This window comes from Chlorocebus sabaeus, chromosome 20 (assembly GCF_047675955.1).
Source record: "Chlorocebus sabaeus isolate Y175 chromosome 20, mChlSab1.0.hap1, whole genome shotgun sequence".
NCBI classification, from domain to species: domain Eukaryota; kingdom Metazoa; phylum Chordata; class Mammalia; order Primates; family Cercopithecidae; genus Chlorocebus; species Chlorocebus sabaeus.
In genome coordinates, this window is record NC_132923.1 from 2,669,947 (window position 1) to 2,693,544 (window position 23,598).

At 39.9% G+C, this 23,598-nt stretch overlaps 1 protein-coding gene across 3 annotated transcripts in view; it reads left to right on the top strand.

The window, feature by feature from the left end:
* Positions 1-2,465: 2,465 nt before the first annotated feature.
* CD84 (CD84 molecule) overlaps positions 2,466-23,598 on the top strand; it is a 38,278-nt gene continuing 17,145 nt past the window's right edge. For all 3 annotated transcript variants that reach the window (XR_012089908.1, XM_007976484.3, XM_007976485.3), the window contains exons 1-2: positions 2,466-2,571; positions 16,179-16,520. Coding sequence is in view for 2 of the 3 variants with exons in the window: in XM_007976484.3 (XP_007974675.1) it covers positions 2,526-2,571; positions 16,179-16,520 (388 nt within the window). In the remaining variant the exon portion in view is untranslated. The remainder of the gene's footprint in view (positions 2,572-16,178; positions 16,521-23,598) is intronic.

The following is a 23,598-nucleotide window of genomic DNA, read 5'->3' on the forward strand; positions in this document are numbered from 1 at the left end:
GATGCAGAAAAGGCTTTTGACAAAATTCAAATTCGGTATTGATGGAACGTACCTCAAAATCATAAGAGCTATTTATGACAAACCCACAGCCAATATCATACTGAATGGGCAAAAACTGGAAAAATTCCCTTTGAAAACTGGCACAAGACAGGGATGCCCTCTTTCACCACTCCTATTCAACATAGTGTTGGAAGTTCTGGCTAGGGCAATCAGGCAAGAGACAGAAATCAAGGGGATTCAGTTAGGAAAAGAAGAAGTGAAATTGTCCCTGTTTGCAGATGACATGATTGTTTATTTAGAAAACCCCATTGTCTCAGCCCTTAAGCTGATAAGCAACTTCAGCAAAGTCTCAGGATACAAAATTAATGTGCAAAAATCACAAGCATTCTTATACACCAGTAACAGACAAACAGAGAGCCAAATCAGGAATGAACTTCCATTCACAATTGCTTCAAAGAGAATAAAATACCTAGGAATCCAACTTACAAGGGATGTAAAGGACCTCTTCAAGGAGAACTACAAACCACTGCTCAGTGAAATAAAAGAGGACACAAACAAATGGAAGAACATACCATGTCATGGATAGGAAGAATCAATATCGTGAAAATGGCCATACTGCCCAAGGTAATTTATAGATTCAATGCCATTCCCATCAAGCTACCAAGGAGCTTCTTCACAGAATTGGAAAAACTGCTTTAAAGTTCATATGGAAACAAAAAAGAGCCCGCATCTCCAAGACAATCCTAAGTCAAAAGAACAAAGCTGGAGGCATCACGCTACCTGACTTCAAACTATGCTACAAGGCTACAGTAACCAAAACAGCATGGTACTGGTACCAAAACAGAGATATAGACCAATGGAACAGAACAGAGTCCTCAGAAATAATACCACACATCTACAGCCATCTGATCTTTGACAAACCTGAGAGAAACAAGAAATGGGGAAAGGATTCCCTATTTAATAAATGGTGCTGGGATAATTGGCTAGCCATAAGTAGAAAGCTGAAACTGGATCCTTTCCTTACTCCTTATACGAAAATTAATTCAAGATGGATTAGAGACTTAAATGTTAGACCTAATACCATAAAAATCCTAGAGGAAAACCTAGGTAGTACCATTCAGGACATAGGCATGGGCAAAGACTTCATGTCTAAAACACCAAAAGCAACAGCAGCAAAAGCCAAAATTGACAAATGGGATCTCATTAAACTAAAGAGCTTCTGCACAGCAAAAGAAACTACCATCAGAGTGAACAGGCAACCTACAGAATGGGAGAAAATTTTTGCAATCTTCTCATCTGACAAAGGGCTAATATCCAGAACCTACAAAGAACTCAAACAAATTTACAAGAAAAAAACAAACAACCCCATCAAAAAGTGGGCAAAGGATATGAACAGACAGTTCTCAAAAGAAGACATTCATACAGCCAACAGACACATGAAAAAATGCTCATCATCACTGGCCATCAGAGAAATGCAAATCAAAACCTCAATGAGATACCATCTCACACCAGTTAGAATGGCGATCATTAAAAAGTCAGGAAACAACAGGTGCTGGAGAGGATGTGGAGAAATAGGAACACTTTTACACTGTTGGTGGGATTGTAAACTAGTTCAACCATTATGGAAAACAGTATGGCGATTCCTCAAGGACCTAGAACTAGATGTACCATATGTCCCAGCCATCCCATTACTGGGTATATACCCAAAGGATTATAAATTATGCTGCTATAAAGACACATGCACACGTATGTTTATCGCAGCACTATTCACAATAGCAAAGACTTGGAATCAACCCAAATGTCCATCAGTGACAGACTGGATTAAGAAAATGTGGCACATATACACCATGGAATACTATGCAGCCATAAAAAAGGATGAGTTTGTGTCCTTTGTAGGGACATGGATGCAGCTGGAAACCATCATTCTTAGCAAACTATCACAAGAACAGAAAAACAAACACCGCATGTTCTCACTCATAGGTGGGAACTGAACAATGAGATCACCTGGACTCGGGAAGGGGAACATCACACACCGGGGCCTATCATGGGGAGGGGGGAGGGGGGAAGGATTGCATTGGGAGTTATACCTGATGTAAATGACGAGTTGATGGGTGCAGCACACCAACATGGCACAAGTATACATATGTAGCAAACCTGCACGTTATGCACATGTACCCTACAACTTAAAGTATAATAATAATAAATAAATTTAAAAAAAAAAAAAAAGAGTATAAACTCCATGAAAGGAGGGTGATCGATTGCTTTGTTGCTCTGTATATTGCCAACACCCAGAAGAGTGCCTGGCACATAATAGGCACACAATAAATATTTGTTTAATAAATAATTAATGCTAGGCACTTTAAATTGGAAAAAACTAGCACAGTAATACAAAGACCAATGTTAACTAAATCAGTTAACTTGCACTTCCTTTCTTAAACGTAGTTATAAAAAGGAGGAAGAAAAGTGAAACTGACTCTGCCAGAACAGTGCCGTGCTTTTCTGCAGAAGGTTAGACCCTGAGAGAGATGGCTCAGCACCACCTATGGATCTTGCTCCTTTGCCTGCAAACCTGTGAGTTCTGACCCTTGCTGATCCCCTCCTGGTTTTCCATAAAGTTTTAAAAATTGCCCTTAAGGAAGATACTGAACTGTCTTTTTGATCTGTATTTAACAGAACACCCTGGGTCTCAGTATCTACTGTACTCCAACTGGCTGGGGAGAGACTTAAAATTCAAACCTAAGTGTTTTTCAGCTTTAAAGTTTATATTTCTGAGTTTTATCTAGTTTTGGAGATCTCAGTTTTCAAAGGTCTGAGGCAAAACCTTCTCAGAGGAGTCAGCACTTGGTAAACCCACCCACAAAGCCTGGCAGAAGAAAGATCATCTAAAAGCTCAAATGACTTACAAGTAGTCTCTTCTTAGCACTCAACTGTGATGGTGTTTGAGGGAGAAAATGTCTTTCCTAATTATAGTTGATTGTTCTATCAGGTTATCAGGTTAGAGTGATGGATGACTCATCATTATCATTGTTGAGCCTCATCTCTATAAACTCCCTTTATTTTCAAAACACAGTTAGAGCTATTACTCTGCTTTTATCCTCAAGAAAGTCTAAAATAAATGAGGAAGAGATTATTATCCCATTTTTTACAAATAGTCTCAAAAAAGAATTGGAGAACTTGAATTTAAAACCCTATTTTTCTCATTTATGGCATAAGAGTAAACTAAAAGAACAACATGAATATTGATTGTTATTGGTACAAAGGAAATTATAACAACACAGTTCTGGGAGTGCTGTGTCATCGTACATATTATCTCATTAAATACAAACAACTGCTCTGTCTAACAGAAATTTACTATGTTTGGAACTTCTAAATCTACTTCTGGTATCTCTTGCCAGTCCTGAAAATGCACTAGCAAAATTCTGGTGTGAGTGAGAACCCTGGGAACCTAGTACATTAGGATTTTCTGGAAAAGGTAAAATCAATGCACCGTGATCTCTCTGGTTCCCTTGGCCATTTCAAGCTATGGCTCCTTTAATTTGAACTTCATGGAGATTGTAATCACTAGTCAGACCAAATTTTTGGAGCCTCTGCTGGTCGCTCTAGAATGACAGACAGAAAATGCAAGTAGGTGAGGAAAAGTTGGTACTAGGGATGTCCTTAATCTTCCAGAGAGAGATTAGACAAGGTAGCATTTGATACCACTTAATTTGCAAAACATTCTATGATGTTTATGCCTACATTTTCATGTTATCCATATGAAAACAATTGAGATGGGAAAGATAGATGTTATTAATCCCATTATGCAAGAAAAATAATAAACTAAGATTTAGGAGTTAAAAAATTCACCTGAAATTTCACTACCTAAATTGGTAAAGCTGGAAATATACGTTGGTTTTTCTAATCCCAAGGTTAATCCCAATCCCATTGGACCTTCTTTCTGCTCCACCTGACCTCTTCACTCATTGCTTTCAAATTCTTGATGCTCTTCAAAAGGTTAACACCTGCTAAAATAAAAGGTAGCTCTAGGATACACTTCTTTCATCTACCGAAACTGAAATAAAGTTGTCAAATCAGCTAGTAGTGAATTGCTTATGAGTTTTGTGACCTAGAGGAAGTTATATTCCTCCTCTGACTCTTGTTTCAGCTTCAAAATGGGGAGGGTATTAATACAGTAGAATTGTTTTGAGAATCAAAATGATGATAATGCATGTATAACGCTTGGCATAGTACCTAAATATATTAAATGCTTAACAGATATTAGCTAATGCTGCTGTTTTTCACACTCGCTTTTCATGCATTATTAGGAAGAGCCATGGCTTTACCACACAGAGATCCTGGGCAGGACTCCTCTGTCAGGGAATTGTCCAAGGAACATAAACAGGAGAAAAGGTGGTGGGAGTTTGAGCTTAGGTGTTGGTTTATCGGGGTTCTGGAAAAGGAAACTAGGAGTGAGATACTCATTTCATCAAGGATCCATGAAAGGGGAATGGGAGTTTGTTTTATAAAAGTAAAGCCAGGAGTGCTTTTTACATACCGTCCACCTTTACTGAATTATCTGTTTGCCTCTTAAGGATTATTCTGAAAACTTTTCTGAGCATAAAAATATACCCTGAATTCCTCCTGCTGCTGTTACTGGTAGAGGTAGTCCCTTACATTCAGTATTGGCCTTAGGAGTCTACACTTTATGCATTTCCCTGGAATTCAGAGCAGTTGAAGAGGCTGAGAAGCAGTGGAGAGATGCAGGGAGAAATCCCCATTTCCCCTCAGAAATCACCGACATAAGGAAAGTCTGAGTGTGCAAACTTATGACTGTTCCATGTTGGAAAAGTTTTCTCTGAGTCAAAATTCACAGTCTTATGCTCTGATGTCAACTTTCTGATCATGACTTTGGAAACACCATGACTCTGACTGTCTCTCCACATACCCTAGGAGACACTCCCACTCTGAGGGTGGGAGATGGAGGAGTCCACCAGTTTTAATCCTTGCCCATCCACTCTACATATTCTGTCTCACACTCTTAAGTCTTCCTTTTCTCTACCCCATTCCTATTTCTATTTCTTCAACTCCCTGTCTTGTCTCCCATCAGTAACAGTAATAAATAACCATTTATGGAGCAATCACTGCATATTTGGCATTACTCTAAGTAGTCTACAGTTATTATTTTGTTTAATCTTTACAACACACTATGAGATAGGTACTGTTTATGTGTGCATATACAGATGAAAGCACTGATACACAGAGAGTCAAAGGTCATTTAACCAAAGAGTGAAAGAAGTAGAATTTAAACTTCAGAGTCGTTAGACTTAACCTCTGAGTCATGCTGCCGCGACCCACTTTGATGCTGAAGTGGAGTAAATTACTCTCCCCACTATTAATATTTGGGAATATGGCAGCAAAGAGTGATGATTTATTTAGTTCTGTCAAGACAGGATTATTTGGATAGAAGCTGTGCCTTTCTCTATACTCACCCATAGAGGAGGAAGGAGCTGCTGGCAGGTCCTTGCCAATAACAGAAGTTTAGGCAGGGCAGTGAGGCAGAATACCCAAGCAAATAACCATCTCCAGACATGTTTCAAATACCATTCACTTTAATATTATTCAAATGTGATTTGAATTAGTTTCTTTGAACAAATGAAAGTCCAATATCAACATGATGTTGATTTCCTGTTGGATGTTGAACATGGTCATGGACATTTCAGCAGTTGAGACTTAAAATTCCAAGAAATGAGTGGACCCACTGTGGGTAACTGCACCCCAACCATCATCCTGGGTCTCAGAGACAGGAAGCCTACCTGTGGAAGTATGCTGACCAAACAACCTGCCACTGATCTGAAGTCCTTGCATCGTGGGGTCTTCAAGATAAGGACAAGGCCTCTGTATTAGAATGAGATGTAAGCAGACAACTACCATAGACATTCAGAAAGGGCTCAAAAGCAGAAATCCAGTTATAGAAATGGAAATATATTATATATGGGTAAAACTGGTTATCAAATACCCAGCTTCCAAACAGAGGGTGGGAAGCTGTTCCCTCTGTAATAACTCAGGCCTTCAGTGGAAGGTAGTGGAGGCCTACCTTGTCAGTTCCAACTGCTGAAGCAGTCCTGGAGATCAATATGGAGTCCAACAAGGCAGCCAGAGCACCTTCACAACAGGAGCCTGATGGTCAGTTCCAAGCCATTCAGGCTACTGAAGTATTCCTAAATCAAACCTTTCTTGTCTTGGACCTTAGGAGAGGGATGGACCTGTAAGTTTGGAGATCACTGGGCTCATCTATGTGAAACTTGGAAGGGGGTATGAGCAATCAGTTGGGGGCTGATATAGGTGAAGCTAACTAGGTACTCATGTTTCCTTTGTTATACTCAATGTTCAAGTACCCACTAATAGAGGGCAGCAATGTTAGAACAGTGGATGAGCCATGATCTCATGTTTGTTTTGAGATTGTGTGTGTGTGTGTGTGTGTGTGTGTGTCTGTGTGTGTGTGTCTGTGTATCTGTGTGTGTGTGTGTGTGTGTTTTGAAGGAACCAATTCAAGTAAACCTAAATCCCAATAAAGGTGATATAAAGTAAAACTCCCAGGGGAAAACCACGTACTACTGCATGGGGGTAGTAGATTCCTTTTTCTTAAAACCTCATGATCAAGGACTTTCCGTTGCTTTGGAGAATGACACAAAATTTCTGGCTGCCCAGCCCTGTGCTTCCTCTTTCCCTCTGCATCCCTTCACTCAATGTGAACAGTTATAATGGATTGTCTTCTGGATATCACATGCTAAAGCTACCTCTGGTCACTCTCCCAGACCTGCAATACTCAGCAATGTTCCACCCCCACTTTTTGACTCTAGGAAGCAGTGGGTGGAGAAGAGAGGGAAGTTTAGCTAGTGCCACAAAAAAAAGGACAAGAAATGTTTATCTGGAGGATCCTAAGAAAGTAAGGGGGTAGAAGTGTCTGTTAAGCAACAGTACAGTCTTCCCCATTTCCATTCTTATTAATAGCTACTTGCTGACTTTAACATCTCCCCAATACCCTAACTCTAATTTTTCCCTTCATAGTTGTCTGAGGTGTTATTTTAGTCTCTTTGAAGATATTTATTTGTTTTACATAGCAAACACCTCTAGTGCCAAGCATACGCCAGGCACTATTCTAAGAGGTCTACAAATATCAACTCATTTAACCCTCATAATATTTTTATGAGGTCAAATATTGTGCTACTATTACCTTCACTAATGTGCTAATATTACCTTCATTTTAAAGTTAGGGAAACTGAGGCACAGAGAGGTTACTGACTTTCCCTAGGGTTCATGGACAGTCCCTGACGGAGCCAGGATTTTAGCCCAGGCAGCCTAGGTCTCAGTGACTAACTCATTGTGCCACACAGGTGACTCCACAAGGCAAGGCTCCCCTTGGAACCACTAGACTCTTCTCCATTAGTACACACACTTGAGAGCACTCTTGTGTCATTTAATCCTCATAATTCCTCAAAGTGGCAGGACAGCTCTGTTTTATTTCTTTTACCAACTAGAAACCTCGGACTTAGCAAGTAAGTGACATTCATGGTCATTTAGCTAGTCAACAACAGACCCTTGACTCAAATGTGTTTCCTAATCCCTGGTTCAGAACACTTTTACTAACTATGTTGTGGGTCCCCATTCTGTGGATCTAAAAAATTTTCTTCACAAACAATATAGAATATAGAAGGAAGTTGCAGTTAGCCATCTGCTGCTTGTTAATAATCAGTTTAAATACTTGACCTTTCACATCAAGACCCAGAGATCAGTAAAGAGTCCTCTCTTGCCCTCTCTCTTTCTCTTGCTGAGATTTTCTGCCTTGTTTTTCTATTGTTGGAAAAGGATAATTGAGTCAGTTGCAAAAAAGAAAAAATTTTTTAAGACAGAGTCTTGCCCTGTCACCCAGGCTGGAGGGCAGTAGCACAATCATGGTTCACGGCAGCCTTGACTTCCCAGACTCAAGTGATCCTCCTGTCTCAGCCTCCCAAGTAGCTGAGACTACAGGTATGCATTACCACATCTGACTATTTTTTTTAATTTTATTTTTCATAGAGACGGGATCTCATTGTGTTACCCAGGCTGGTGTTCATTTTTTCAACAAACATTTAATAATCATCCACTAGTTATTGGAGGAACAGTAGTGATTGAAACAAACATTTGCATTCTTGATAATTGCATTATAGTAGCAGTGTATTGAGGGGATAGGTTGGGAGACGATCAATAAATATGCACAGGCAATGCGTTAGTGGTGATAACCACAATGAAGAGGATAGCAAGGCAAGGCAAGAGAAAATGATGGGGTGGGGATTGCTATTTTAGGCACAGTGACCAGGAAAGCTCTTTCTAATGAGGTGATGTTGGGACAGAAACCTGAACAAAGTAGGGGGCTGCTGAAAAGAGTGTGGTAGGAAAAGAGGAGAACAATGGTGCAAAAGCTCTAAGGCAAAGTGCCCTTGGCCTGTTTACAGAACAGAGGGAGCTGATGTGGTTGGAGTAGGAGAGAAGTAGGGGCAGATCAGGCAGAGCCTAGTAGTGATGGTAAAGGTTATGAAAGAAGAATAGAGAGCTCCCCAAACTCCAAGGGTACACTGTGTTCATTTTTAATAGAATTTAAGGAGAACTATGGGGTTTTAGGTCTAAATGACCTCTCCATTGTCATCCGTATTTGACTTTGGATTCCACCCAACACTTCAGTAGGTTTTGCTTGCCCAGCCTTGAAGAATTTTCCTCTTACCAGTTAAAAGCCTCATACCCCATCAATCTTTATACTTCATATGGGTTTCTGATTCTTCCTTTTTTGTTGTTGTTGTTGTTGTTTTTTCAAATGTTCTTCTTTTTCTCACGATCCCTGTTGTCTTCTTCTAGTCAGTGGCTTTGAGCTACCTAACCATGAAATGTACATTTGTAAAATCCATCCATACAACTAGGATCATCCAGGGAAACAGGGTTATCATCTTAGACACAGAAAGGTGTATTGCATTGGGAAGGGTGCCCCAGCCCAATCCAGGAGGGGAAGTCAACCTCCAGTGAGCAACCAGTCCTCAGTGCTCTCTTTCAACACTGGTCATCCTGTCCCCTGGGTCCTAGGTTCCCTCTCTGCCATAGCTACCTAAGAGTCACAGTGAACAGGTTTTTCCATCTAAGCCTTCACCCCAGGGTTTCAGCCTTTTCTTGCCTTTGCTTCTCCTCTGGAGGTATAGCCTTTCTCCTACCTTTCCCATTTGTGTTCTGGCATAGGAAGGTCACGAAATTACACTGGAAAAGGTTGTAAATGTGGGTTACTGCTTCTTCACTGGGCTCCCAAGGGTACTTAGCAAACACTTGATCCCCTTCGTCAATCTCTTCTTGACTCCCTGTGGTGTTCCTTATAGTAACGTTTCCTCCCAATTTTTACATTCACCAAAATAATAGCAACTACCATTTATATGTGCCAGGCATTCGCAATTGCATTTAATAATTATCCACGCTTTACAGATGAGGCACCTGAGGAAGAGTGAATTTCAGTAATTTTCTCAAGATAACACAGCTAGGTTCAAATATTCCTAGATTCAAAATCTACACCTTTAGTCTGTATACCTCCTAGCTGGTCCCACTCTTGCCTCCTCACTGTTAGCAGATAGTCTACCCTCCTACATTACTGAAGAGATGAAGGCCACCAAGAACGATTGCCTTCTGTTTTACCCTATCTATTCCAAAATGTCCACTCCGTATTAAGCACCTTCTATGTGTCCTCAAAACAATTCGATAAGGCAGGCATTATTATAGCCTATCTTGTAGTCAAGTAAGATGAGGGCCTCAGCAAATGCCAGGGATTGAACCTGAGAACAAGCCCATGTGGCTCAAATCTGTGCTCACTGTACATCACCAAGCAGCCTCTTCCTATCACCATCTTTAAAAACATTTCAAAATACCTTTGCTCTTTCACTCGTCCTTTCCTCTCCCCTTTCCACTTTAGGTGAGGGTGTGACCCTCCTTAAACCTATAGCTTCCACTGCCTGCCCTTTCCTTTGCATCTTTTGTTCCATGACAAGCATTAGTAGTCTGTATGTCTTGTGCTGTACTGTGTACCAGAGGTTTAAGGCAAGGCCCCTGGACTCAAGTCATTCACAGTGTCTAGAACACAGACACACAGATTGATGACCACCACACAATGTGGCAAGTGCTATGAGAGGGAAACCTGGAGTTCCAGAGAGGCCATGGGCAGAAGCATCTAACCTAGAGCAGGCCCACTGGGGATATCTCTCTCTGTTCACCCTCCCTAGCACCTCCCCCACAACCCCCAGTCTCTTCTATTTTAAAACGAAAATAAATTAGTTTTACCTGACCCTCTAGCTACTGTCCTATCTCATCTCCCTTCTTTCGCTGTCAAATTTTTCCTCCACACTTTGCTACCTACTGTGTCAGTCCCCTAGACTCTGGCCTTCCATCGAGTTGTCTTACTTGCACTATATTCTCAAAGGCCATCAATAACCTCGTAACGGGCAAACCCAGGGCCATTTTCAGTCTTTATCCCATTGAACACTGAATCATTAGACATCAGTGGCAATCTCCTCCTTGACACTCTTTCTCCTCTCTGTGATATCGTTCATTATTGGTGCCTCTCTTGCACTCGTACTGCTTGGTCTATTGTGTTTCTCTTGATGGTGCCTCTTCTATAAATGTGAGCACTCTTACAAGGCTCAGTCATGGACTTCAGGCTTACTCTTCCTGAATGACCCTCCTCTCCTTCACCCACTCCATTTCTGTGGATGATTTCTAAACCTGTTGGATTTCAGTGTTACAGTAAGTACCAGAGACACTAAAATAAGAATGCCTTAAACAAGAAAGAAGTTTATTTCTTGCTCATGTAAAAAAGTCCGGAGTTGGCAGTTCACAGTCGGTAGAATAGTTCACAAGGTCATTAGGGTTCTGACTTCTATCTTCCTGCTCCACCATCCTCAGAATTTGGCTTCCTCCTCATGACACAGAATGTTTGTCTAAGATCCAGCTGTCATGGACCTCTGGCCTGCAAAAGCAAGGAAGAGATGAAAAGAGCAAATTTCCCTCATGTATGTATTTATTTATTGGTTTTTTCTGAGACAGGGTCTCACTCTGTCACCCAGGCTGGAGTGTAGTGGTGTGGTCTTGGCTCACTGCAACCTTGACCCCCTTGGGCTCAGGTGATCCTCTCACCTCAGCCTCCTGGGCAGCTGGGACTACAGGTGTGCACCATCATGCCCAGGTAATTTTTGTACTTTTTTGTAGAGACAGGGTTTTGCCATGTTACCCAGGCTGGCCTTGCACTCCTAGGCTCAAGCGATCCACCTGCCGCAGCCTCCCAAAGTGTTGGTATTGCAGATGTGAGCCACCACACCAGGTTCCCCACTCTTCTTAAAGACATAGAAGTCATATACAACACTTCCATTTTTATTCTGTTGGGCCGAACTTAGTCGTATGACCAACGTTAGCTAGAAGAAAGCAGGAAAATATAGTCTTTACTCTGGGTGGCTCTATGCCCTGCTAAAATTTAACGATTCTATTACTAAGAATGAAGGAGGGAACATATATTGGAAAACAGCTAGCAGATTCTGCCACAATGCCCCAAATAATACTTCAAGTCCATCCTCTCTCCTTATCTTCCATCCTTCCAACAGCTTACTTATAGGGTCCACCGTCATCTGAAATTTAATATTTCTAAGATTAAACTTGTCCTTCCCCCTTTGACTTATTTCCATCATAAACTTTATGAGTTTTTCAATGACATAAAATAGAAACTCAAAATATATTGATGAACAATTGCATTCTAGCAGATGCCTCTTTATTTCTTGCCTTTCTCTGTGTTATCGTCAAATCCAGCCCTTCCTTTCCATTCCCGTTATCGTCCCCTGGTTCATGCCCAGAAGACTACAGTATTCCCTAAATGGCCTCTCTGATGCAGCCTCTCTTTCCTGTTTTCCTCCCCACACATTATTACTAGCTTACGATGACTAAAACATTATTTTAATCTTCACCCTCAAAAACCTTAATAGTTCCCCTCTGCCTCTGGTGGAGACCTCAAACTGAAGGCTGTCTCAAATCTAAACCTAATTTGTATCTCCAGCTGTACCTCTGTCCACTCTGATATGCAAATTTATATTCATCCAACTAACATCACAGTTTCTGCTTCTAAACTTTTATTCAGGATCCAAGGACTTGAGACACTCTTCCTTTCCCTTTCCATCAAGTAGAATTCTATTCACCCTTCAAAATCCTCCTCAAATTCTACTTTCTTTGAGATGTTTTTTCTAACCACTACAGCTCAGCGATCCCTCCCTTCTTAGAATTCCTATCGTAACCACTGTTTCTACCATTCACTTGAATTTCTTATTTACTATCTCATATTGCAAAGCAGAATTGTGTGTATGTGTATCTTATTTCCCTAACCAGGTATCAAATTCCCCCAAAAAGGCGGAGAATCTGTCTTTTCCATAGACTAGCATAGTGCATTTCATGGTAAGTCCTCAAGATGTTTTTGTGCCATAAGTTATCTCTGAAATTAGATTTTAGTAAGGTCATTTCCAGTGATAACATAATGTTAGAGTCCCCTTAGCACCTAGAAAAATAAATGTTGGGATTGATTGATATGGACATTCTTTCTTTTAAATCTTAAAGTCTTCTAAGAGCAGAATAAAGTCTATCCAGGGTACCTAAAACTGTCCCTCCAGGCTTTACTTGAATTAGCCCTTAAAAATGGCTGTTGATATATGCTCCAGTATGGTCCTGGCATCATGAAGACCATCATAACGATGGCTTAGGGCAGGCCCAAAGGGCAGGTACCACTTGTTAAAGTGATGATAAAGAACATATGATGAATGTTAAGATATCATTATCAACTCCAGAAATAACTAACATTTATTTTGCCTTGATGATCAGCAAAGCATTTCTACTCATATTACATCATTTGCTGTTCACCAAATAGGACAAATAGCATAGTTATTATTTTCATTCTATGGATGAAGAAACGGAGGCTCAGAAAGGTTTTGTGACCTGTAATCCTAGCATTTTGGGAGGCTGAGGTGGGCAGACCATTTGAGGTCAGGAGTTCAAGACCAGCCTGGCCAACATGTTGAAACCCTGTCTTTACTAAAATTACAAAAAGTAGCTGGCCATGATGGCATGCACCTATAATCCCAGCTACTCAGGTGGCTGAGGCAGGAGAACTGCCTGAACCCAGGAGGCGGAGGTTGCAGTGAGCCAAGATCATTCCACTACACTCCAGCCTGGGTGACAGTGAAAGAGTAAGACTTTGTCTCAAAAAAAATAAATAAATAAAAAAGAAAGGTTTTGTGACCTCGTTAAGGTTGTCCAGCTCATAAGTAGAAGTACTTACACCTATGCCTTCTGCCTCCCTATCTTTCCACTGCATGCAATGGTTTTGCAGTTGCCTCTCTCAAAGCACAGTTGGAGTGTTTGAAGGTGGCAGAATCTTCATCTTAAACATGTGCAACCCCTTTGCCTTTTCTAGCAAGCAAAGTATTCATGCCAACAACATCAGCAGCACAAATAACAGCTTCCCCCAGCTTTGCCTATCCACCACCCCCACTGCCTGATTGCTGTTTGATACCCCACCATCACTTCCTGAATGACTTGCTACAGGAGATGAGACATACTTTTAAAACTGCACCACACACCAACCACTGTGGCTGCTCAACGGCCCTAATATTAAGAAGGTCTCAGCCTTAGTAATCTACCTACATACTTCCTGGGGTTTGGTGAGAGAACCCAGCAAAATTACGAGTCTGTGGAATCTATGTTCTGTCTATCTCCTCACACCTAATCTCAATCCGTAGCGTAGTGTGGCAATTAAGCACTAGGGCCTGACTTCAAAAAAGACTTGAGACATGGAAGATCTGAGACCAGGACTGGCTAGATGATTTGCGAGGCCCAGTGCAAAATGAAAGTGGAGGGCCCCTTGTTTAAATATTATGTAGAATTTAAAGGTGGCAACGCAGCATTAAGTCCAGTTCAGGGTCCTTTTGAGCTCAGGGTTTTGTGCAACTGCATAGATCACATGCCCATTCCAGGACCATCCAGGGATTCAGGCTGGGACACTACAAACACCCCTCTCCTTGAACTCGTCAGTACAGAAAAACAGTTTATCTGGGAGAATTAATGTTCTTGAATTTTAGCAAACTATTACTCTTACCACCAAAGGCAGCATTAGCCTCTTTCTGACCTGCCACCCCAATGACTTATTTCTATTGCTTTTACCATTTAGCACTCATCGTGTTGTGTTATCTTTCACTTGTGTCCATATCTGTTTTATTTTCTGGGCTGTGAGCTCCTCAGGGCTGCAACAATGTCCTGTTTATCCCTGTGTCCCTAACACAGCATCTGACACATAATTAGCACTTAATAAATGTTTGCAGATAAGGGTTCCCAATTCCCCCTTCCTACTCCCACCCCACACACTCCCCAGCCTGTTATATCTTCTGTACTTAGCCACCCCCCAACTAAATCCTCAGGCCTTGTCCTGGATACTGCTCCTACGGGAAAATCTCTGTTGGTCAGAAAGGAAAGAGGTTTACATCAGCTGTCCCTAAGACTCTTTCAGTGGTTGCTGAGCTGAAGAGCAAGGGTAGCCAAAGTGAGACAGCACCATCAGGTTAAGAAATCCCTTTGTTTTGTACCACTTTAAAGTGATGTGTATACTTTACGATCCTTATTCTTCCACATACCAAGCCTTGGATAAACTTTAGGGTCAGCCTGAACACACTTATGTGGAAAACTGATGTTGTGGTCATCAGAACCTACATGCAGCCAGTACACACCAGAACCGCCCAACTAGTTTAGTTTATGGCTAACACCCTTTCTGATTGGTCAGGGTCCATGTCATACTGGTTATTAAATACTTTGGATATCATCTATGCTTGCCCCAAACAGTATTTCTCACTAAAGAGCCCTCATTGAGAATTACAGGATAATGAAGAGGAGGAGGAAGAGCAGAAAAATAATGTCTTAAAATTACGTTGTCTCTCATTTTACAAACTATATATTAAAACAGTTTATCTTCAAAAATGATAGAGGAGAGAAAAGGGAGGAGAAAATAAGCTTTTCATCTTCTTATGTTACGTTTTAAAAGCATTCATCCTTCAGCTTTCACTAGGAAATGTTCCCTGAATTCCCAGAGCAGATCAAGTCCCCTTGTTGGTCTCTCTCAAATCACCATAATACTTACATATTTTGTGCCTATCCATTTGTTTGTATGATTATCTGATCAACATTGGTATCTTCCTCTGACTGTAAGTCCCAAACAGCAAGAATTATGTCTGTTCTTCTCGCCATTGTATCCCCAGCTCCTTATATCTTATTTAAAAGGGTAGATGTCCAAAAAACACTTATATTATGAATTGAATTAATAAATACCCACCATAGTATCTGGAACAAAACTGATCCTGAAAAAATACACTCATTCATTCACAAATGTATGAATGAATAAACAAAACTTGCTTACTTCAGAAGTTGTTCCAAGAGAGTCTAGGAAACACATGAATAAATTCTATCAATTAATTCCACAAATATTTATTAAGCCCCTTCTATGTGTCTGGCACTCTTCTAGAGACTATGAATATGGAAGTAAACAGAAAAATATCCCCCAAAATCACCAACTTGGGGAATATTTTCTCCAGAAACTCCAAAACACTCTCTTCCTGTATCTTCCAAGAAGAGAGACAAATGGTTACTTGCTTTTTGCAGAGATCACAGGAAAATAAAAAGCAATGACCCAAGACTCCATCAGCCAAGATATTCCAGGTTCTTGTTCCAGCTCTTCCACCACTTGGCAATATGATCTTGGGAAAGAAATGCACCTAATATCTTACACTACATGGAGGCTTATGGCCTTCACCTCTCAAATGCCTTCTAACTTTCAGAGTCTGTAAGTCTAAGTAAAAATATTTTTAACAAAATGGATCTCTAATGAGAAACTTAGCTTTTGAATGAGAATGCTTTAGAAAATTTAGTTGTCATGACATATCAAATATACCTAGAGTAGAATGCACAAAAAAAAAAAAAAAAGAAAAGAAAAAAAGACATCTTCAAGAAACTGGGTGAACTGCATTTGTGGCAGCTCCTCAGGGAGCTCCAAGGCCAGAAAGATTAGGAATTGAAAAAGGTGCAACAGTCAGATGGCTACAGTTTTCTTTTTATGTTCTCAGGGCCAGAAGCAGCTGGAAAAGACTCAGAAATCATCACAGTGAATGGGATTCTGGGAGAGTCAGTCACTTTTCCTGTAAATATCCAAGAACCCCAGCAAGTTAAAAACATTGCTTGGACTTCTAAAACATCTGTTGCTTATGTAACACCAGGAGACTCAGAAATGGCACCCAGAGTTTCTGTGACCCACAGAAATTATTATGAACGGATACATGCCTTAGGTCCGAAGTACGATCTGGTCATTAGCAATCTGAGGATGGAAGACGCAGGAGACTACAAAGCAGACATAAATACACAGGCTGAGCCCTACACCACCACCAAGCGCTACAACCTGCAAGTCTATCGTAAGTCATGGGAAGACGGAGGGCTTGTGTTTTATTTTTACTTTGCAAATTTGCTATCTGAAACACATCTACATTTCTGATAATTGGGTCCCCTAAATCTTTTTATATCTATAAACACTTATATATTAATACATCAATACTTATAAGAGGATGCAGTCTTATTTCAGACCTGGCTTTGCCAGCTTCTAACTATGTAATCTTCCATCTGTAGTTGGTCCCCTGGGCCTTGGTTTTCTTTTTTATATAATGCCAATGATCATACTACTCACTTCCCAGAGTTATTATGAGGATCAAGTGAGATAGTGTATGCAAAGTGCTTTAAAAAAAACTTTTTATTTTGAGTTAATGATAGATGCAAAGAAGGTACAAATAAATGTACAGGGAGGTTCTGTGTACCCTTCACCCTGTGTTAACACCTTGCATAACTATACCACAATATCAAAAACAGGAAATTGACATTAGCACAATCTATAGAGCTTATTTAGGTTTCACCACGTATGCATGCATTCATTTATGTGTGAGTATGTGTGTAGCTCAGTACAATTTAATCACATGGGTAGTTTTTGTAACCACTACCATAATCAAGATTAACCATCACAAGATTCCCTCATGCTCTCCCTTTACAACCACACCTCCACCTTTCTCTTCCCCAATCCCTGAAAAACACTAATTTGTTCATATCTACAACTATGTTATTTCACACACATTATGTAGATGGAATCCTGAAGGATATATCTTTTTGAGGTTGGGTATTTTTCACATAGTAATGTCACTGAGATTCATCCAAACTCTTGTGTGTATTAACAGTTTGTACCTTTTTATTGCCAGATAGTATTCCATGGTATGGGTGCACTAGGTTGTTTAACCATTCACCTCTTGAGGGACATTTTAGTTCTTTCCAGTTTGGGGATATTACAAATAAAGTTGCTGTGAATATGTGTGTACACATTTCTGCATGAAATAAGTTTTTATTTATCTGGGATAAATGCTCAAAAATGTAATTGTATGATAAGTCCATTTACAGCTTTAAAATACACTGACAAACTATTTTCAACTTTCCATTCTCACCAGGAATGTATGAATGATCCAGTTTCTCTACATCCTTACTAGCATTTGGTGTTATTATTTTTCATTTTGGCCATTCTGATGGGTGTGCAGTGATAACTCAATTTAGTTTTAATTTGAATTTCTAGTAGTTGATGCAAAGTGCTTTTGAAAGGTAAAATATTATAACTATTTGTTATCATCATTATAATTGCCACAATTCACTGGGAGATGTGCGTGCTTTGTTTGCAAGCTACGCCAAGCATGGTCTGTAAACTGGCAGTATCAGCATCCACTGGGAGCTTTTTGGAAATGCAAATGTTCAGGCCCTGCCACTGACCTTTGTGAATGAATGAAGTCCAGGAATCTGTGTCTAATATTACCTCTGGATTATTCCAACCTGTGCCAAAGTTTGAGTAAGCACAGACCTAGTGCTGTCCCATTCAATATGGTAGCCTCTAGACCCATGCAGTTCTTGGGCATCTGAAATGTGGCGAGTCCAAATTGAGATGTGCTGTAAGTGTGAAATTCTTACCAGATCTTGAAATCTTACCACCAAAAAAAATATAAAATATCTCAATAATTTTCTTTTTTTCTTCAATTTTTATTTTAAGTTCAGGGTACATGTGCAGGATGTCAAGGTTTGTTACATAAGCAAATGTGTGCCATGGTGGTTTGCTGCACAGATCATTCCATCATCTAGGTATTAAGAGCAACATGCATTAGCTAACCTTCCTGATCCTCTCTTTCCCCCAACCCCTATCCAACAAGCCCCATTGTGTGTTGTTTCCTTCCATGTGTCCATGTGTTCTCATCATTCATCTCCCACTTGTAAGTGAGAACATGTGGTGTTTGGTTTTCTGTTCCTGCATTAGTTTGCTGAGGGTAATGGCTTTCAGATCCACCCATGTCCCTGAAAAGGGCATGATCTTGTTCCTTTTTATGTCTGCATAGTATTCCATGGTGTATACGTACCACATTTTCTTTATCCAATCTATCATTGATGGGCATTTGGGTTGATTCCATGTTTTAGCTATGTGAATAGTGCTGTAATGAACATACATGTGCAAGTATCTTTATAATAGAATGATTCATATTCTTTGGGTTATATACCCAATAATGGGTTTGCTGCAACAAATGGTATTTCTGCCTCTAGGTTTCTGAGGAATCGCCACACTGTCTTCCACAATGGGTGAACTAATTTACACTCCCACCAACACTGTAAAAGCATTTATTTTTCCCCGCAGCCTTGCCAGTTTGTGTTGTTTCTTGACTTTATTAATAATTGCCATTCTGACTGGCAGGAGATGGTATCTCATTGTGGTTTTGATTTGCATTTTTCTAATGATCAGTGATGCTGAGCTTTTTTTCACATGTTTGTTGGCTGCATGAATGTCTTCTTTTGAGAAGTGTCTGTTCATGGTTTTTGCCCAGTTTTTAATGGGGTCGTGGGTTTTTTTTTTTTTCCTTGTTTTTTCCTTAAACATTTAAGTTCCTTGTGGACTCTGGATATTAGACCTTTGTCAGATGGATAGATTAGAAAAATTTTCTCCCATTCTGTAGGTTGTCTGTTACTCTGATGATAGTTTCTTTTGCTGTGCAGAAGCTCTTTAATTCAATCAGATCCCATTCGTCAATTTTTGCTTTTGTTGCAATTGCTTTTGATATTTTCATCATGAAATCTTTGCCCATGCCTATGTACTGAATGGTATTGCCCAGATTTTCTTCTAGGGTTTTTATACTTTGGGGTTTTACATTTAAGTCTTTAATTCACCTTGAATTAATTTTTGTTTAAGGTACAAGGAAGTGATCCAGTTTCAATTTTCTGCATGTGGCTAGCCAGTTCTCCCCACACCATTTTTAAATAGGGAATCCTTTTCCCATTGTTTTTGTCAGGTTTGTTGAAAATCAGATAATTGCAGGTGTGTGGTCTCATTTTTGAGTTCTTTATTCTGTTCCATTGGTCTATGTGTCTGTTTTTGTACCAGTACCATGCTGTTTTGGTTACCTTGGCCTTGTAGTATAGTTTGAAGTTGCGTAGTGTGATGCCTCCAGTTTTGTTCTTTTTGCTTAGAACTGTCTTGGCTATTCAGGATCTTTTTTCATTCCATATGAATTTTAAAGTAGTTTTTTCTAATTCTATGAAGAATGTCAATAGTATTCTAATGAGAATAGCATTGAATCTATAAATTACTTTGGGCAGTATGACCATTTTCATGATATTGGTTCTTCCTATCCACGAGCATGGAATGTGTTTCCACTTATTTGAGTCCTCTCTGACTTCTTTGAGCAGTGGTTTGTAGTTCCCATTGAAGAGGTCCTTCACTTTCCTTGTTAGCTGTATTCCTAGGCATATTAATCTTTTTGTAGCAGTTGTGAATGGGAGTTCATTCATGATCTCTGCTTGCCTATTGTTGGTGTATAGGAATGCTAGTGATTTTTACCGATTGATTTTTGTATCCTTGAGGATTGCTAAAGTTGTTTATCAGCTTAAGAAGCTATTGGCCTGAGATGATGGGATTTTCTAGATATAGGATCATGTCATCTGCAAACAGAGACAGTTTGACTTCCTCTCTCCCTATTTGAATATCCTTTATTTCTTTCTCTTGCCTGATTGCTTTTGCCAGAACTTTCAATACTATGTTGAATAGGAGTGATGAAAGAGGGCATTCTTGTCTTGTGCCAGTTTTCACAGGGAATGCTTCCTGCTTTTGCCCATTCAGTATGATATTGATGTGGGTTTGTCATACGTGGCTCTTATTATTTTGAGGTATATTCCTTCAATATCTAAGTTATGGAGAGTGTTTAACATGAAGGGATGTTGAATTTTATTGAAGGCTATTTCTGCCTCTGTTGAGATAATCTGTGGGTTTTGTCTTCAGTACTATTTATGTGATGAATCACACTTACTGATTTGGGTATGTTGAACCAACCTTGCATCCTGGAGATGAAGTCAGCTTGATCATGGTGGATAAGCTTTATGATGTGCTGCTGGTTTTGGTTTGCCAGCATTTTACTGAGGATTTTTGCATCAGTGTTCATTAAGGATATTGGCCTGAGGTTTCCTTTTTTGGTCTTATCTCTACCAGGTTTGGTATCAGGATGAGTTAGAGAGGAGTGCCTCCTTTTCAATTTTTTGGAATAATTTTAGTAGAAATGATGCCAGCTCTTCTTTGTACCTCTGGTAGAACTCAGCTGTGAATCTGTCTGGTCCTGGGTTTTTGTTTTGTTTTGTTTTGTTTTTGGTTGGTAAGCTATTTATTACTGCCTCAATTTCAGAACTTGTTATTGGTGTGTTCAAAAATTCAACTTCTTCCTGGCTCAGTCTTGGGAGGGTGTATGTGTCCAGGAATTTATCCATTTCTTCTATATTTTCTAGTTTATGTGCATAGAGATATTTATAGTATTCTCTGATGGTTATTTGTATTGCTTTGGGGTCAGTGGTGATATCCCCTTCATCATTTTGTATTGCGTTTATTTGATTCTTATCTGTTTTCTTCTTTATTAGTCTAGCTAGCAGTCTATCTATTTTTTATTTTTTCAAAAAGCCAACTTCCGGATTTTTTGATTTTTTGAAGGGTTTTTTTGTGTCTCTCTCTCCCTCAGTTCAGCCCTGATCTTTGTTGTTTCTCGTCATCTGCTAACTTTGGGGTTTGTTTGCTCTTGGTTCTATAGTTCTTTTAGTTGTGATGTTAGGTTGTCAACTTGAGATCTTTCTAGCTTTTTGATGTGGGCATTTAGAGATGTAAGTTTCCCTCTTAACACTCCTTAGCCTGCCTTGCAGAGATTCTGGTACATTGTCTCTTTGTTCTCATTAGTTTCAAAGAACTTGATTTCTGCCTTAATTTCATTGTCTACCCAAGAGTCATTCAGGAGCAGATTGTTCAATTTCCATGTAGTTGTGTGGCTATGAGTGAATTTCTTAATTTTGAGCTCTAATTTGATTGTGCTATGATCTGAGAGACTGTTTCCCTGAATGATTTCAGGTCTTTTGCATTTGCTGAGGAGTGTTTTACTTCCTATTATGTGATCAATTTTAGAGTAAGTGCATGTGGTGGTGAGAAAAATATATATTCTATGGAATTTGGCTAGAGAGTTCTATAGAGGTCTACAGGTCCACTTGATCCAGAGCTGAGTTTAGGTTCTGAATATCTTTGTCAATTTTCTGTCTCAATGGTCTAATATGGTCAGTAGGGTGTTTAACTCTCCCACTATTATTGTGTGGGAGTCTAAGTCTTTTTGTAGATCTCGAAGAACTTGCTTTATGGATTTGAGTGCTCCTGTATTGTGTGCATATATATTTAGGATAGTTAGCTCTTCTTGTTTAATTAAACCCTTTACCATCATGTAATGTCCTCCTTTGTCTTTTTTTATCTTTGTTGCTTGAAAGTCTATTTTGTCAGAAACTAGGATTGTAACCCCCGCTTTTTCTGTTTTCCATTTGCCTGGTAAATTTTTCCCTATCCCTTTATTTTGAGCCTGTGTGTGTCTTTGCATGTGAGATGGGTCTCTTGAAGACAGCATAGAGATGGGTCTCAGCATACCAGCTTGCCATTCTGTGATTTTTAACTGGGGGCGTTTAGCACATTTACATTTAAGGTTAGTATTCTTATGTGTGAATTTGATCCTGTCATCATGATGCTAGCTGGTTATTTTGCAGACTTGTTTATATAGTTGCTTCATGGTGTCACTGGTCTGCGTACTTCACTGTGTTTTTGTAGTGGCTGGTACCTATTTTCCCTTTCCTTATTTAGTGCCTCCTTCAGGAGCTCTTGCAAGGCAGGCCTGGTGGTAGCAAATTCCTTCAGCATTTGCTTGTCTGAAAAGGATTTTATTTCTTCTTCACTTAAGAAGCTTAGTTTGGCCAGATATGAAATTCTGGGTTGAAAATGCTTTTCTTAAATAATGTTGACCATTGGCCTCCAATCTCTTCTGGCTTGTAGAGTTTCTACTGAGAAGTCCACTTTTAGTATGATATGCTTCCCTTTGTAGGTGACTGGACTTTCTCTCTCCCTTAACATTTTTTCTTTCATTTCAACCTTGGAGAATCTGATGATTATGTGTCCTGGGGTTGATTTTCTCATGGAGTATCTCACTTGTGTTCTCTGCATTTCCTGAATCTGAACGTTGACTTGTCTTGCCAGGCTGGGGAAGTTCTCCTGGAAGATATCTTGAGTATATTTTCCAACTTGGTTCCATTCTCCCCATCTCTTTCAGGTACCCCAATTGGTCATAGGTTTGGTCTCTTTACATAACTCCATATGTCTTGGAGGTTTTGTTCTTTCCTTTTCATTCTTTTTTCTTTTTTCTTGTCTGCCTGTCTTATTTCAGAAAGATAGTCTTCAAGTTCTATGATTCTTTCCTCCACTTGGTCTATTCTGTTATTGGTACTTGTGATCAATATTTTGTGTTGTGGTTTTCAGCTCCATCAGGTCAGTTATGTTCCTTTCTAAACTGGCTATTCTGACTATCGGCTCCTGTATTGTCTTCTAATTCTTATCTTCTTAGGATTGAGTTAGAACATGCTCCTTTAGCTCAGCAAAGTTTGTTATTACCCACCTTCTGAAACCTACTTCTGTCAATTCAGCCATCTCAGCCTCAGCCCAGTTCTGTGCTTTTGCTGGAGAGGTATTGTGGTCATTTGGAGAAGAAAAGGCATCCTGGCTTTTTGAGTTTTCAGCATTTTTGCATTAATTCTTTATTTTCTTTGTGGGCTTATCTACCTTTGATCCTTGAGGTCACTGACCTTCGAATGGGGTTTTGCTGAGGTCTTTTTTGTTGATGCTGTTGTTTTCTGTTTGTTGGTTTTTCTTTCAACAGTCAGGTCACTCTTCTGTGGGGCTGTTGCAGTTTGCTGAGGGTCCACTCCAGACCCTAATCACCTCAGTTTTTCCTGTACCTGGAGGTATCACCAGTGAAGTCTGCAAAATAGCAAAGATGGCAGCCTGCTCTTTTTTCTGGAAGCTCCATCCCAGGGGTGTACTGACCTGTTGCCAGCCTGAATATATCTGTAGGAGGCAGCTAGGGATCCCTG